This window comes from Delphinapterus leucas, chromosome 1, assembly GCF_059928025.1.
Source record: "Delphinapterus leucas isolate spDelLeu-1000000601 "Yukka" chromosome 1, BTC_Dleu_Yukka2, whole genome shotgun sequence".
NCBI classification, from domain to species: domain Eukaryota; kingdom Metazoa; phylum Chordata; class Mammalia; order Artiodactyla; family Monodontidae; genus Delphinapterus; species Delphinapterus leucas.
This window is the reverse complement of record NC_143129.1, coordinates 137,845,406-137,861,165: the sequence shown is the minus strand read 5'-3', so window position 1 is coordinate 137,861,165 and position 15,760 is coordinate 137,845,406. Positions and strand designations below refer to the sequence as shown.

The 15,760-nt window shown below is 38.5% G+C and overlaps 1 protein-coding gene across 24 annotated transcripts in view; it reads left to right on the top strand.

Moving 5' to 3' along the window:
• The window catches only part of PATJ (PATJ crumbs cell polarity complex component), a 353,800-nt gene that overhangs the window by 25,279 nt on the left and 312,761 nt on the right, over window positions 1-15,760 (top strand). The window contains exons 1-2 of one of the 24 annotated variants that reach the window (XM_089921715.1): window positions 912-2,153; window positions 4,362-4,403. The exons of 21 other annotated variants lie outside the window; for them this stretch is intronic. Coding sequence is in view for 1 of the 3 variants with exons in the window: in XM_089921708.1 (XP_089777834.1) it covers window positions 2,109-2,153 (45 nt within the window). In the remaining 2 variants the exon portion in view is untranslated. Of the gene's footprint in view, window positions 1-911; window positions 2,154-4,361; window positions 4,435-15,760 lie in introns of those variants that run through there. 2 more of the 24 variants (XM_089921713.1, XM_089921708.1) reach the window with 2 other exon arrangements.

The window sequence follows — 15,760 nt, the reverse complement described above, 5'->3', positions numbered from 1 at the left end:
TTACTTGAGGGAAAACATTTGTGAGACAAACTAGCCACGTTTTAATATGGAACAGCATTTTAATTCTTTAAATTTATTTTTTAATTTTTTGCTTTTTTCCCGAAAGTTTCTGAGATCTACTTTTTTGGAAATGCATTATTTTAGTTTCAGGATTACAGCATAATGATTTGATATTTCCATATATTATGAAATGATCACCACAGTGCGTCTAGTTAACATCCATTATCTCATAGTTAGAAATTTTTTTTTCTTGTGATAAGAACTTTTGAGGTCTCTCTTAGCAACTTTCAGGTATACAGTACAGTACCGTTAACTACAGTCACCATGCTGTGGTTTATATCCCTATGATTTACTTATTTTATAGCTGAAAATTTGTACCTTTTGATCTTCTTCACCCATTTTGCCCACCCGCCACCCCCCTGCCTCTGGCAGCCACCAATCTAGAATACCATTTTTATTTTTGAAAGGATAACTGGCAGAAAAATTATGATTATTCAGACTTGGTTATTTGGTAGTTCCTTGAAATGAATGAAGTGAGCCTGTTACCTCAAGGAAAAACAACTGACAGCATTTGTTGCTGATGATAAAATTTGAACTTTCAAGCAAAAATTAGAATTTTGGAAAAATTTGTGTTTTACAATAAGCTTGAAATTTTCCAATATTTAAATACTTCTCTGATTAGATTGTTGGTGATATTAATAAATATGATTTTTTTAATATTGTATAATGTTATATGTCAGTATTTAGAAAATCTACATAAATCTAGGAATCAGTATTTTCTGAAGATCAATGTGTAGTGTGGCAAAATAATATATAGGTAAAAAATCCATTCAGAATTCAAGATTGATCAATAGATTTTAATGAAACAGTATCTGAAAGTTTATTGATGTTGTTTCAGATTCCACATTGCAACTGATCTTTAAGAAATCACCACTTGTCAAGTTTTGGTGTGTTATCAAAGAATGGACTGAAAGGGCTATTAAAATACTCCCCCATTTTCCAAATATATATCTGATTAAGACCAGATTTTCTTTATATACTTCAACCAAAGCAACATATTGCAATACACTGAATGCTGAAGCGGATATGAAAATTCAGCTGTCTTCTTTTAAGTCAGATATTAAAGAGATTTGTAACAATTTCTTTAAGAATACAACTCTTCTCACAATTTTTTTGTTTTAGAAAACATAACTTTTTAAAATAAAAAAATATCAATATGTAAAAAGTATATATTAATATATTACATATCTTAAATATTTAAAAAGTTTCTCAGTGTTGTTTCCCAATTCAGTTGATATCAGCAGATAACAACAGAGAGAACTACATAAACAAAAACTCTGAGATCTCAGTAATTTTTGAGATATAATTGACAAACAATAAATTGCACATATGTGAAGTATACAATTTGACATGTTTGCTGGCGAGTCTGAAATCTGTAGGGCAGACCAGCAGGCTGGAAACTCAGGCAAGAGTTGACATTAAAGTCTGGACTCTGGGCTTCCCTGGTGGTGCAGTGGTTGAGAGTCCGCCTGCCGATGCAGGGGACACGGGTTCGTGCCCCGGTCCGGAAGATCCCACATGCCGCGGAGCGGCTAGGCCCGTGAGCCATGGCCACTGAGCCTGTGCGTCCGGAGCCTGTGCTCTGCAACGGGAGAGGCCACAACAGTGAGAGGCCCGCGTACCGCAAAGAAGAAAAAAAAATCTGGACTCTGAAATTTGTATGGCAAGTTGGCAGGGTTTCTGTTATAGTTTTAAGGCAGAATTCCTTTTCCAGGGAACCTCAGTTTTTGCTCATAAAGTCTTCAGCTGATTAGATGGAGCCTATCCATGTTATCAAGGGTAACATTCTTAAAGTCAACTGATTGTAGATATTAATTACATCGACAAAATACCTTCACAATAACATCTAAACTAGTGTTTGACCAAACAACTGGGCACCAGAGCTTAGCCAAGGTGACATAAAATTTAACCATGATACCATCTATCACTACAGTCAAGAACATATTCATGACCCACAAAGATTTTCTGTGCCCTTTTGTAATCCCTATTCCTCCATCCTCAATTATTTTTAAGAATGTAAAGGAGTTCTGAGACCAAAAAGGTTGAGAATGCTCATTATAGGTTCTTCAAAAGACATCTTCAGCACAAAACAGGTAATAATCTTTAAGGATTCTTTTGAAAAATTTTGAAACCTGGAAAGGGATGAGATATTGTGGAGTATTTTGGCGTTTTTTCTCACCCCAACCCCCCTCCTTTAGCAATTTTAATAGACTTATTTGCTATAGTAGCATTTTTCAAGATGCAAAGTGGAGTAGTTATTATGAAGAACAAAGGGTCAAATAAATTTGGAAAGCACCAAGTTAAGCAAAATCAAATAGATTACTGTACATTAATGTACATTATGAATTTTCACAAGAAGAATATGATGTGCAGAGTTTCCCTTTGTGACACTGTTGGTAAAACCCATGTCTGATTTTCACCCTTTCCTGGAAGGGATTGTCACTGTTGCAGGTCTTCAGGATGGGGGGCATGTGCCTGTCAGAGTCATAATGGAGAAGCGAGTGTTTATGCCAGATATGGTCATCTGCCTAATACACATTATTCTTGTGTAATCCTCAGAACAGTCATAAATTTTATTCACAAATCATAGGTATGGAAACTTAAGAAATTGCCCAAGGCTATGCAACTAAGAAATGACAAAGTCAGGATTGAGCCTACATCTGTTAGATTTACTGCTTAAATCTACTTATACAAAGTTGATCCCGATGTTTTCATTTTCCTGGTGTACACCTGTCCAGGGTTGGTCAAGCCTATGAGGGAATTGCCACCTCTAACAGCAACATTGCTATTGGTCCTTTCCTGTAGGGAATATGATGAGACCTAAACATAGGGGACAGAGCAGTATTCACTTCTCTCTTCCCCTCATCCCAGCCAAATGGCAGATAAAATCTCTTCAGCTAACTCTGCTTTGTTGCTAAATCTCTAGAGTTGTTGCTCACGTAGCCTGATCATAGCTTTAAAATTATTAAAGGGAATATTGCTTTTCATTAAAATGTACTCATATTTTGACTGTTAATGCTCACTGTTGACCATGGCAATCTTCATGGTAAGGGAATATGGATGTCTTAGGTCATTAGTTAGATGTGATTTAGATTGATCATAAAGTGATACCTACATTCTGCTAAAGGGGTTAACTAATACTACTTTCTTTAAAGACTATGAAATTGTATAACAGAAAGTTAGAAAAGCAAGTCAGTATTTCTTATTTAAAAGGGTTTCATAAAATAGCCCCTTGTATTTTCTTTTGTGTACAGATAAGTCAATATGGGGTAGAGGTGAGGGGGCAAAGAATACCTAACTGAGCCTAAAGAAGTATCAGAAATGGATGCATTTGAGGACTTGCTGTAAGGAAGGCACTAGGCTAAAGCTTTTACATATAGTATTTTTTAAGCTATTTATTTATTTATTATATTTATGGACTTTATTTTTTGACTGCATTCGGTCTTTGTTGCTGCACGTGGGCTTTCTCTAGTTGCGGCGAGCAGGGGCTACTCTTCCTTGCAGTGTGTGGGCTTCTCATTGCAGTGGCTTCTCTTGTGGAGCATGGGCTCTAGGTGCGTGGGCTTCAGTAGTTGTGGCTCGCAGGCTTCAGTAGTTGTGGCTCGCGGGCTCTAGAGCACAGGCTCAGTAGTTGTGGCGCACGGGCTTAGTTGCTTCGCGGTCTGTGGGATCTTCCCGGACCAGGGATCGAACCTGTGTCCCCTGCATTGGCAGGTGGATTCTTAACCCCCGTGCCACCAGGGAAGTACCAAACATATAGTATTGAGTTTAGTGCTCACAACTCAGTGAGAGAGGAATCTATCCCTATCTTACTTAAGAGGGATCTGAGATTTAGGTAGGATCAGTAACTGACCTATGGCCCTACAGCTTGATCAAAGTAGTGCCAGCATTTGAACTTGGGTGTGTCTGACTCCAAAGCCTTGTCATTCTGCTGTCTACTGCCTCTACTGTTGTCAAGTAAATGAAGTGGAAAAATATTGACTTATACGGGTTTTTTAGAAATGTTCATTGAGACCTAATTATAGTGAGCAATCAGTAAATGTAATCAGGGCCAATTCCCTGAATAGGGAAATTATATGGTATCGTGTAAGGGGAGCTAAAAGACCTATCTACCTGTAATCCTTAGGTACTCTCCAAAATTCACAGTGCCTGAAACATCTTCTGAGAATTCTGTTCAGCTATGAAAAAAATTTCAGAATTTTTCAGCAGTTAGCGGTTTTGTTTTGTTTTGTTTTTGGTTTTTTGTTTGTTTGTTTTTAAATAAATTGATATGAGCAGTGTAAAACTTTTTTGTTTTGCAGAAATCTCTTTTATGTGGTCTGGAGGAATTCTAGGGAAATCAGGTACATTGAGTTACCCCGTTGTCTCCCAAAGGTGATTATTAAAGCACAACCTACTTAAAAGTTGTCATGAATTATTGACTTTTTGGTATCAGGCAATTGTAATATGAGTCCTATTACCTATCTAGTAACCTTTAATACTAAGAAGGAATGGAACCAACCAAGGATTGGAGAAGTAGGTGTGGACTATGAGGAATTTTTAGTCTAGAATAATAAAGGCCCAGCTTGAGGACACTGAACAGTTCGTTATTCCCAGTAATTTTGCTTTGAGTGTGTCTGTAAACTGGTAGTTTCCTTATCCTTAAAAATCATTGATGAGGGCTCTGGAAATATGAGAAGGATAGGATAGATGTACTTACACTTAGTACCTTTAATTCCTTGAGGGAAAGAGCATTTTTTTATGGTTCTAGTAATATAAATTATATCTTTATAAAAGGCTTGCAATATTCTTACTAGAAGTCAAGATAGAAGAATACCAAATCAAACTAGCCAAGGATCTAAGTAATCCATCTACTGATTTTTGGTCAAAATACAGGATTAGGATTATTTTCCTTTGGAGATTCAAACCTGAGACACTTGCCATGAGGTTGACATTTATTTATTTTTTTCTTTTCTTTTTTTTTTAATGTGCATTCTTATTATTTGTTTATTTAACATATTTATTGGAGTATAATTGCTTTACAATGTTATTTTCTGCTGTATAACAAAGTGAATCAGCTATACTATAGGCATACATCCCCATATCTCCTCCCTCTTGCATCTTCCTCCCACCCTCCCTATCCCACCCCTCTAGGTGGTCACAAAGCACTGAGCTGATCTCCTCCTGCAATGCAACTGCTTCCCACTAGCTATCTATTTTACACTAGTAGTGTATATATGTCAGTGCTACTCTCTCACTTCGTCCCAGCTTACCCTTCCCCCTCCCATGTCCTCAAGTCCATTCTCTACATCTGAGTCTTTATTCCTGTCCTGCCCCTAGGTTCATTAGAACCATTTTTTTATTTTTTATTTTTTTTTTAGATTCCATATATATGTGTTAGCATATGGTATTTGTTTTTCTCTTTTGCCTTTTGATTAAAGACCAATGGTAGAAATGTCCTGGAGTCAGAAGTGGTAATAATTTCATTTTCTGAGTTGTGGAAGTATTTGGTACCATTTTTTAATTTTCAGAGAAACAAATTTGATTTCTTTCTTTTGTAGCTCAAGCCTGAAATCCTTTAGGTTTTCAAATATCTTTTGAATTGAAATTATCATCTACAACAGCCTATCAGAGAACTTAAAAGTGCAGAGTACTAAATGTTTTTTGAGCCAATAACTGCTAACTTGGATTAAAGTATTTTTTCTTTAAAAAAAAAAACTATATGAATGATACTGTTAGTGTTTTCACTGTAACAGTGTGTTACCCTGTTACATCAGCTATTTTAATTTTTTGCCTTCCATACTATCTTTTCCTGTATGCATAATTTTTTCTCTCTTTTGAAAGAATCTATGGGTTAATAAACTTTTATATTTCACTGTTAGATTAGCATGCTATGACTTTGAATCTTGACATAGCTATTTGTTGGCTATCACTGACTTATGATTTCTATTAAAGAACAAAAAGGACTCTATACCTTTTAGTTTCCTTCCACAGTAGACAGGTTGTGAAAGGAGAATATTGATCAGAAAGTATCAGTAAAATGCAATGTTTGGGGCTGCTGGACTTGTAAAAGCTATAGCTGTCATTTTGGTGTCTTTCCTATCGATCTAATTATGATTGTTTTGCACTTACGAATTCCTTAGAGCACCTGTTTATCTGGAACAAGAAAATGTTTGACTTTCAGTGACAGGTGCAAATTATCTACATTTAAAATCGAGTTCAGGTAATATAGGAAAACAATAGTGCTTAGGAGGTGACTGTACTTACAGTGAAATGTCCTTTGTCCAAGACAAGTATGAAAACACTCGCCATATTCTTTATTCTGTGGTCAGGCCAAAATTCTGTTCAAGAATGGTTTATTCACAGAGGCATCTTACGCTTATTTTTCATCATGAACACTTGACTGTCTCTTAAGTAGTTGCTTGCTTTGTTTCAAGTTTGTTGCATTGATAAAAAATAGAACATCAAATTATCAGTGCTTAAAGTAGAAATCCAGCAATTCTTTGTTCCTTTTTCCACAGTAATTTCTTCCTTGCATCTATTTCTGTTCTAAGTCTTTCCAAATGTTTCTGACTTGAATTGCATTTCTGTTTCACGGCTCCTCTTTGCTTGCAGTAGCTTCTAGTGCCTTCTGCAGAATTCACAACAAAGCATATAGTTTTCTACTCGCTGTTTTGATCTAACACCTTTCATACAGGTTTCTGCAAAATTGGAGAAAAGGAAGGATGGGGAATAGACTTTTAGTATTAAGGCCCTCTCTCTTTTGCTCTTTTCCATCCCTCCCTCCCTCCCTTCCTTCCTTTCCACTTTTTTTCTTCTGAGTTCCATCTGGAACTTACAGATGGTGCCTCCCGGAGCCAGGAGTATGAAGCTTAGAACTGTACTAGCCCAGTGGTCATGGCTCTATTCTCAGGTTGTCCTTCTCTCCCAGGTGCAAAATATCTATTTTCATCTTCATTTTATTTCACGCTTTTTGACAGTTATAGGAAATTTCTTGGAGAATAGGAAACAGTATATTTATTATCTACTGATATTACTTTGGAGATATCAAAGTATAAGACAAATGATTAATAAGAACAGGTCTTCAGTGAGACAACTTGGGTTGAACTTTGGCCCTGCCACTTATTAGCTTTGTGATCTTGGTCAATTCAGTCAACCTTTTTGAATCTCGGTTTTCTCATTTTACAGCTGTTCTTCACTGAAAGAGATGATATATGAAAAGTGATTTTTTCATCCTGTAAAGTGCTCTGGTGGTGTAATTTTTCATAACTGGTTCTGTTTACGTTTTGGAATCTTTAATATATTGTAGTAAAGATAAGTAAAGAGAATTCAGACTTTCTGATGAAACAAATTTAGTGAAAATGAAGTGGATCAACTATTCAAAAATTTCACAAACGAAGGTAGAATGGAACTGATATGCTTTGAAAAAAATTTTTTTTATTTTTTAAATAATTAATTTATTGTTGGCTCTGTTGGGTCTTCGTTTCTCTGCGAGGGCTTTCTCTAGTTGTGGCAAGTGGGGGCCACTCTTCATCGCGGTGCGCGGGCCTCTCACTGTTGTGGCCTTTCTTGTAGCGGAGCACAAGCTCCAGACATGCAGGCTCAGTAGTTGTGGCTCAAGGGCCTAGTTGCTCCGCGGCATGTGGGATCTTCCCAGACCAGGGCTTGAATCCGTGTCCCCTGCATTGGCAGGCAGACTCTCAACCACTGCGCCACCAGGGAAGCCCTGATATACTTTTTTTTTCTTTTACCTAATCTATATGCCTTTAATTTCTTTCTGTTGTTTTTAAATCTTTATTGGAGTATAATTGCTTTACAGTGGTGTGTTAGTTTCTGCTTTATAACAAAGTGAATCAGTTACACATATACATATGTTCCCATATCTCTTCCGTCTTGCGTCTCCCTCCCTCCCACCCTTCTAGGTGGTCACAAAGCACCAAGTTGATCTCCCTGTGCTATGCGGCTGCTTCCCACTAGCTATTTTACATTTGGTAGTGTATATATGTCCATGCCACTCTCTCACTTTGTCACAGCTTATCCTTCCCCCTCCCCATATCCTCAAGTCCATTCTCTAGTAGGTCTGTGTCTTTATTCCTGTCTTACCCCTAGGTTCTTCATGACCTTTTTTTTTTCTTAGATTCCATATATATGTGTTAGCATATGGTATTTGTTTTTGTCTTTCTGACTTACTTCACTCTGTATGACAGACTCTGGGTCCATCCACCTCACTACAAATAACTCAATTTCGTTTCTTTTTATGGCTGAGTAATATTCCATTGTATATATGTGCCACATCTTCTTTATCCATTTATCCGATGATGGACACTTGGGTTGCTTCCATCTCCTGGCTATTGTAAATAGAGCTGCAATGAACATTTTGGTACATGACTCTTTTTGAATTATGGTTTTCTCAGGGTATATGCCCAGTAGTGGGATTGCTGGGTCATATGGTAGTTCTGTTTGTGGTTTTTTAAGGAACCTCCATACTGTTCTCCATTGGCTGTACCAATTCACATTCCCACCAGCAGTGCAAGAAGGTTCCCTTTTCTCCACACCCTCTCCAGCATTTACTGTTTCTAGATTTTTTGATGATGGCCATTCTGTCCAGTGTGAGATGATATCTCATAGTAGTTTGATTTGCATTTCTCTAATGATTAATGATATTGAGCATTCTTTCATGTGTTTGTTGGCAAATTGTATATCTTCTTTGGAGAAACATCTGTTTAGGTCTTCTGCCCATTTTTGGATTGGGTTTTTTGTTTTTTTGTTATTCTGCTGCATGAGCTGCTTGTAAATTCTGGAGATTAATCCTTTGTCAGTTTCTTCATTTGCAAATGTTTTCTCCCATTCTGAGGGTTGTCTTTTGGTCTTGTTTATGGTTTCCTTTGCTGTGCAAAAGCTTTGAAGTTTCATTAGGTCTCATTTGTTTATTTTTGTTTTTATTTCCATTTCTCTAGGAGGTGGGTCAAAAAGGACCTTGCTGTTAATTATGTCATAGAGTGTTCTGCCTATGTTTTCCTATAACAGTTTGATAGTTTCTGGCCTTACATTTAAGTCTTTAATCTATTCTGAGCTTACTGTTGTGTATGGTGTTAGGGAGTGTTCTAACCTCATACTTTTACATGTACCTGTCCAGTTTTCCCAGCACCACTTTGAAGATGCTGTCCTTTCTCCACTGTACATTCCTGCCTCCTCTATCAAAGATAAGGTGACCGTATGTGCGTGGGTTTATCTCTGGGCTTTCTATCCTGTTCCATTTATCTGTATTTCTGTTTTTGTGCCAGTACCATACTTTCTTGATTACTGTAGCTTTGTAGTATAGTCTGAAGTCAGGGAGCCTGATTCCTCCAGCTCCATTTCTCGATCTCAAGTTTGCTTTGGCTATTCGGGGTCTTTTGTGTTTCCATACAAATTGTGAAATTTTTTGTTCTAGTTCTGTGAAAAATGCCAGTGGTAGTTTGATAGGGATTGCATTGAATCTGTAGATTGCTTTGGGTAGTAGAGTCATTTTCACAATGTTGATTCTTCCAATCCAAGAACATGGTATATCTCTCCATCTATTTGCATCATCTTTAATTTCTTTCATCAGTGTCTTATAGTTTTCTGCATACAGGCCTTTTGTCTCCTTAGGTAGGTTTATTCCTAGGTATTTTATTCTTTTTGTTGCACAGGTAAATGGGAGTGTTTTCTTAATTTCACTTTCAGATTTTTCATCATTAGCGTTTAGGAATGCCAGAGATTTCTGTGCATTAATTTTGTATCTTGCTACTTTACCAAATTCATTGATTAGCTCTAGTAGTTTTCTGGTAGCATCTTTAGGATTCTCTATGTATAGTATCATGTCATCTGCAAACAGTGACAGCTTTACTTCTTCTTTTCTAATTTGGATTCCTTTTATTTCCTTTTCTTCTCTGATTGCTGTGGCTAAAACTTCCAAAACTATGTTGAATAAGAGTGGTGAGAGTGGGCAACCTTGTCTTGTTCCTGATCTTAGTGGAAATGCTTTCAGTTTTTCACCATTGACGACGATGTTGGCTGTGAGTTTGTCGTATATGGCCTTTATTATTATGTTGAGGACAGTTCCCTCTATGCCTACTTTCTGCAGGGTTTTTATCATAAACGGGTGCTGAATTTTGTTGGAAGCTTTCTCTGCATCTATTGAGATGATCATATGGTTTTTCTCCTTCAATTTGTTAATATGGTGTATCACGTTGATTGATTTGTGTATATTGAAGAATCCTTGCATTCCTGGAATAAACCCCACTTGATCATGGTGTATGATCCTCTTAATGTGCTGCTGGATTCTGTTTGCTAGTATTTTGTTGAGGATTTTTGCATCTATGTTCATCAGTGATATTGGCCTGTAGTTTTCTTTCTTTGTGACATCCTTGTCTGTTTTGGTATCAGGGTAATGGTGGCCTCGTAGAATGAGTTTGGGAGTGTTCCGCCCTCTGCTATATTTTGGAAGTTTGAGAAGGATAAGTGTTAGCTCTTCTCTAAATGTTTAATAGAATGTGCCTGTGAAGCCATCTTGTCCTGGGCTTTTGTTTGTTGGAAGATTTTTAATCACAGTTTCAATTTCAGTATTTGTGATTCGTCTGTTCATATTTTCTATTTCTTCCTGATTCAGTCTTGGCAGGTTGGCCAGACTTGGCAATTTCTAAGAATTTGTCCATTTCTTCCAGGTTGTCCATTTTATTGGCATAGAGTTGCTTGTAGTAATCTCTCATGATCTTTTGTGTTTCTGCAGTGTCAGTTGTTACTTCTCCTTTTTCATTTCTAATTCTATTGATTTGAGTCTTCTTCCTTTTTTTCTTTATGAGTCTGGCTAATGGTTTATCAGTGTTGTTTATCTTCTCAAAGAACCAGCTTTTTGTTTTATTGATCTTTGCTATCGTTTCCTTCATATCTTTTCCATTTTTTTCTGATCTGATCTTTATGATTTCTTTCCTTCTGCTAACTTTGGGTTTTTTTTTTTTGTTCTTCTTTCTGTAATTGCTTTAGGTGCAAGGTTAGGTTGTTTATTCGAGATGTTTCCTGTTTCTTAAGGTAGGAATGTATTGCTATAACCTTCCCTGTTAGAACTGCTTTTGCTGCATCCCATAGGTTTTGGGTCGTTGTGTCTCCATTGTCATTTGTTTCTAGGTATTTTTTGATTTCCTCTTTGATTTCTTCAGTGATCACTTCATTATTAAGTAGTGTATTGTTTAGCCTCTATGTGTTTGTATTTTTTTTACTGATCTTTTCCTGTAATTGACATCTAGTCTCATAGCGTTGTGGTCGGAAAAGATATTTGATACAATTTCAATTTTCTTAAATTTACCAAGGCTTGATTTGTGACCCAAGATATGATTTATCCTGGAGAATGTTCCATGAGCACTTGAGAAAAATGTGTATTCTGTTGTTTTTGGATGGAATGTCCTATAAATATCAATTAAGTCCATCTTGTTTAATGTATCATTTAAAGCTTGTGTTTCCTTATGTATGTTCATTTTGGATGGTCTGTCCATTGGTGAAAGTGGGATGTTAATGTCCCCTACTATGAATGTGTTACTGTTGATTTCCCCTTTTATGGCTGTTAGTATTTGCCTTATATATTGAGGTACTCCTATGTTGGGTGCATAAATATTTACAATTGTTATATCTTCTTCTTGGATCGATCCCTTGATCGTTATGTAGTGTCCTTCTTTGTCTCTTGTAATAGTCTTTATTTTAAAGTCTATTTTGTCTGATTTGAGAATTGCTACTCCATCTTTCTTTCTTCTGATTTTCATTTGCAAGGAATATCTTCTTCCATCCCCTTACTTTCAGTCCGTATGTGTCTCTAGGTCTGAAGTGGGTCTCTTGTAGACAGCATATATATGGGTCTTGTTTTTGTATCCATTCAACCAGTCTGTGTCTTTTAGTGGGAGCATTTAATCCATTTACATTTAAGGTAATTATCGATATGTATGTTCCTATTCCCATTTTCTTAATTGTTTTGGGTTTGTTATTGTAGGTCTTTTCCTTCTCTTGTGTTTCTTGGCTAGAGAAGTTCCTTTACCATTTGTTGTAAAGCTGGTTTGGTGGTGCTGAACTCTCTCAGCTTTTGCTTGTCTGTAAAGGTTTTAATTTCTCCATCAAATCTGAATGAGATCCTTGCTGTGTAGAGTAATCTTGGTTGTAGGTTTTTCCTCCTTCATCACTTTAAATATGTCCTGCCAGTCCCTCTGGCTTGCAGAGTTTCTGCTGAAAGATCAGCTGTTAACCTGATGGGGATTCCCTTGTGTGTTATTTGTTGTTTTTCCCTTGCTGCTTTTAATACGTTTTCTTTGTATTTAACTTTTGACAGTTTGATTAATATGTGTCTTGGTGTGTTTCTCTTTGGATTTATCATGTATGGGACTCTCTGTGGTTCCTGGACTTAACTATTTCCTTTTCCATAGTAGGGAAGTTTTCAAGTATAATCTCTTCACATATTTTCTCAGTCCCTTTCTTTTTCTCTTGTTCTTTTGGGACCACTGTAATTCGAATGTTTGTGTGTTTAATGTTTTCCCAGAGGTCTCTGAGACTGTCCTCAGTTCTTTGCATTCTTTTTTCTTTATTCCAGTCTGCAGTAGTTATTTCCATTATTTTATCTTCCAGGTCACTTATCCGTTCTTCTGCCTCAGTTATTATGCTATTTATCCCTTCTACAGTATTTTTAATGTCATTTATTGTGTTGTTCATCATTGCTTGTTTCAACTTTAGTTCTTCTAGGTCCTTGTTAAATGTTTCTTGCATTTTGTCTATTCTATTTCCAAGATTTTGAATCATCTTTACTATCATTATTCTGAATTCTTTTTCAGGTAGACTGCCTATTTCCTCTTCATTTGTTAGGTCTGGTGGGTTTTTATCTTGCTCCTTCATGTGCTGTGTGTTTTTCTGTCTTCTCATTTTGCTTATCTTACTGTGTTTGGGGTCTCCTTTTTGCAGGCTGCAGCTTCGTAGTTCCTGTTGTTTTTGGTGTCTGTCCCCTGTGGCTAAGGTTGGTTCAGTGGGTTATGTAGGCTTCCTGGTGGAGGGGACTAGTGCCTGTGTTCTGGTGGATGAGGCTGGATCTTGTCTTTCTGTTGGGCAGGTCCACGTGTGGTGGTGTGTTTTGGGGTGTCTGTGGGCTTATTATGATTTTAGGCAGCCTCTCTGCTAATGGGTGGGGTTATGTTCCTGTCTTGCTGGTTATTTGGCATAGGGTGTCCAGCAGTGTAGCTTGCTGGTCATTGAGTGAAGCTGGGTGTTGGTGTCGAGGTGGAGATTTCTGGGAGATTTTCTCCGTTTGATATTACATGGAGCTGGGAGGTCTGTTGTGGACTTGTGTCCTGAAGTTGGGTCTCCCACCTCAGAGGTACAGCACTGACTCCTGGCTGCAGCGCCAAGAGCCTTTCATCCACACGGCTCAGAATAAAAGGGAGAAAAAGTAGAAAGAAAGGAAGAGGATAAAATAAAATAAAGTAAGATAAAATAAAATAAATTTATTAAAATAAAAAATAACTATTAAGAAGAAATTTTTTTTAAAGTAAAAAAACAAAACACGGATGGACAGAACCCTAGGACAAATGGTGAAAGCAAAGCTATACAGACAAAATCTCACACAGAAGCATACACATACTCACAGAAAGAGGAAAAGGGGAAAAAATAATAAATCTTGCTCTCAAGGTCCACCTCCTCAATTTGGGATGATTCGTTGTCTATTCATGTATTCCACCGATGCAGGGTACATCATGTTGATTGTGGAGATATAGTCTGCTGCTTCTGAGGCTGCTGGGAGGGATTTCCCTTCCTCTTCTTTGTTCACACAGCTCTCGCGGCCCAGCTTTGGATTTGGCCCCGCCTCTGCGTGTAGGTCACAGGAGGGCGTCTGTTCTTCGCTCAGACAGGATGGGGTTAAAGGAGCCACTGCTTCGGTTGCTCTTGTTCACTCAGGCTGGGGGTAGGGAGGGGTGCGGATGTGTGGTAAGCCTGCGGCGCAGACGTCAGCGTGACTTTGCACCAGCCTGAGGCGCACCATGCGTTCTCCTGGGGAAGTTGTCCCTGAATCCCGGGACCCTGGCGGTGGCAGGCTGCACAGTCTCCCGGAAGCGAGGTGTGGAGAGTGACCTGTGCTCGCACACAGGTTTCTTGGTGGCGGCAGCAGCGGACTTAGCGTCTCATGCTCGTCTCTGGGGTTCGCGCTTTTAGCCGCGGCTCGCGCCCGTCTCTGGAGTTCCTTTAAGCAGCGCTCTTAATCCCCTCTCCTCGCGCACCAGGAAGCAGAGGGAAGAAAAATTCTCTTGCCTCTTTGGCAGGTCCAGACTTTTCCCCGGACTCCCTCCCGGCTAGCCGTGGTGCACCAACCCCTTCAGGCTGTGTTCACGCCGCCAACCCCGGTCCGCCAACCCCAGTCCTCTCCCTGCGCTCTGACAGAAGCCTGAGCCTCAGTTCCCAGCCCTGCCCGCCCTGCCCGGTGAGCAGACAAGCCTCTCAGGCTGGTGAGTGCCGGTCGGCACCGATCCTCTGTGAGGGAATCTCTCCGCTTTTCCCTCTGCACCCCTGTTGCTGCGCTCTCATCCACAGCCCGGAAGCTGCCCCCCTCCGCCACCTGCAGTCTCCGCCTGCGAAGGGGCTTCTAGTGTGTGGAAACCTTTCCTCCTTCACAGCTCCCTCCCACTGGTGCAGGTCCCGTCCCTATTCTTTTGTCTCTGTTTATTCTTTTTTCTTTTGCCCTACCCAGGTACGTGTGGAGTTTCTTGCCTTTTGGGAGGTCTGAGGTCTTCTGCCAGCGTTCAGTAGGTGTTCTGTAGGAGTTGTTCCACGTGTAGATGTATTTCTGGTGTATCTGTGGGGAGGAAGGTGATCTCCGCGTTTTACTCTTCCGCCATCTTCTTCCTCCTCCCTGATATACTTTTTGATGTATTATGTTTTAAACTTTACAATGAGTGAAATATACAAACATATAAAAGTATATATAATGTCTGTGCACATTTTAAATAATAACCACCAATGTACCTATAATCCAGTTTATGAAATTGATCGTGTTAAATAATAATAATAATGATTACCCATATATATATATATATATATATCACCAGCTTAAGAAACAGAAGATTGCATATCCTTCTTCTAAACTCATCCAGAGTCATGCATGTTAAATACCTTCTATATGCTCATGACTCCCAAATTTAAATGTGTAGTCTGGACTTCTCTCCTGAGCTCCAGACTTGTATATCCAGCTGCGTATCTGATATGTCCACTTGCAATGTCTAATAGGCATCTCAGACTAGACATCTCTAAAACTGAACTCCTGATTTCTGTTCCCACACACCTGTTCCTCTGTAATCTTTTTTTTTTTTTTTTTTCAATCTCAATAGCAACTCTATGTTTCCAGCTGCTTAGGCTAAAGCCTTAGAGTTTTGATTCCATTTTCCCCTCACACCCCATGTAGAAGCTATCAGCAGAGCCTGTTGACAGTTCATTAGAAATACATCTAATCTCACTTCTCAACACCCCAACTGCTAACCTAGTCCAGGCTCTTGTTGTCTCTTTCTATATTATTGCATTAGCCTCCCAACTGGTATCTCTGCTTCTATTGTTTTCTCTCCTTTAGTCTATTTTCAGCTTAAAGGCTGGAGTGATCTTGATAAAATAAGTCAGATCATGTCACTCCACTGCTCAAAACCCTCCAATGACTTCCCTTCCCCCTGGCTCAGAGCAGATGCTCTATACT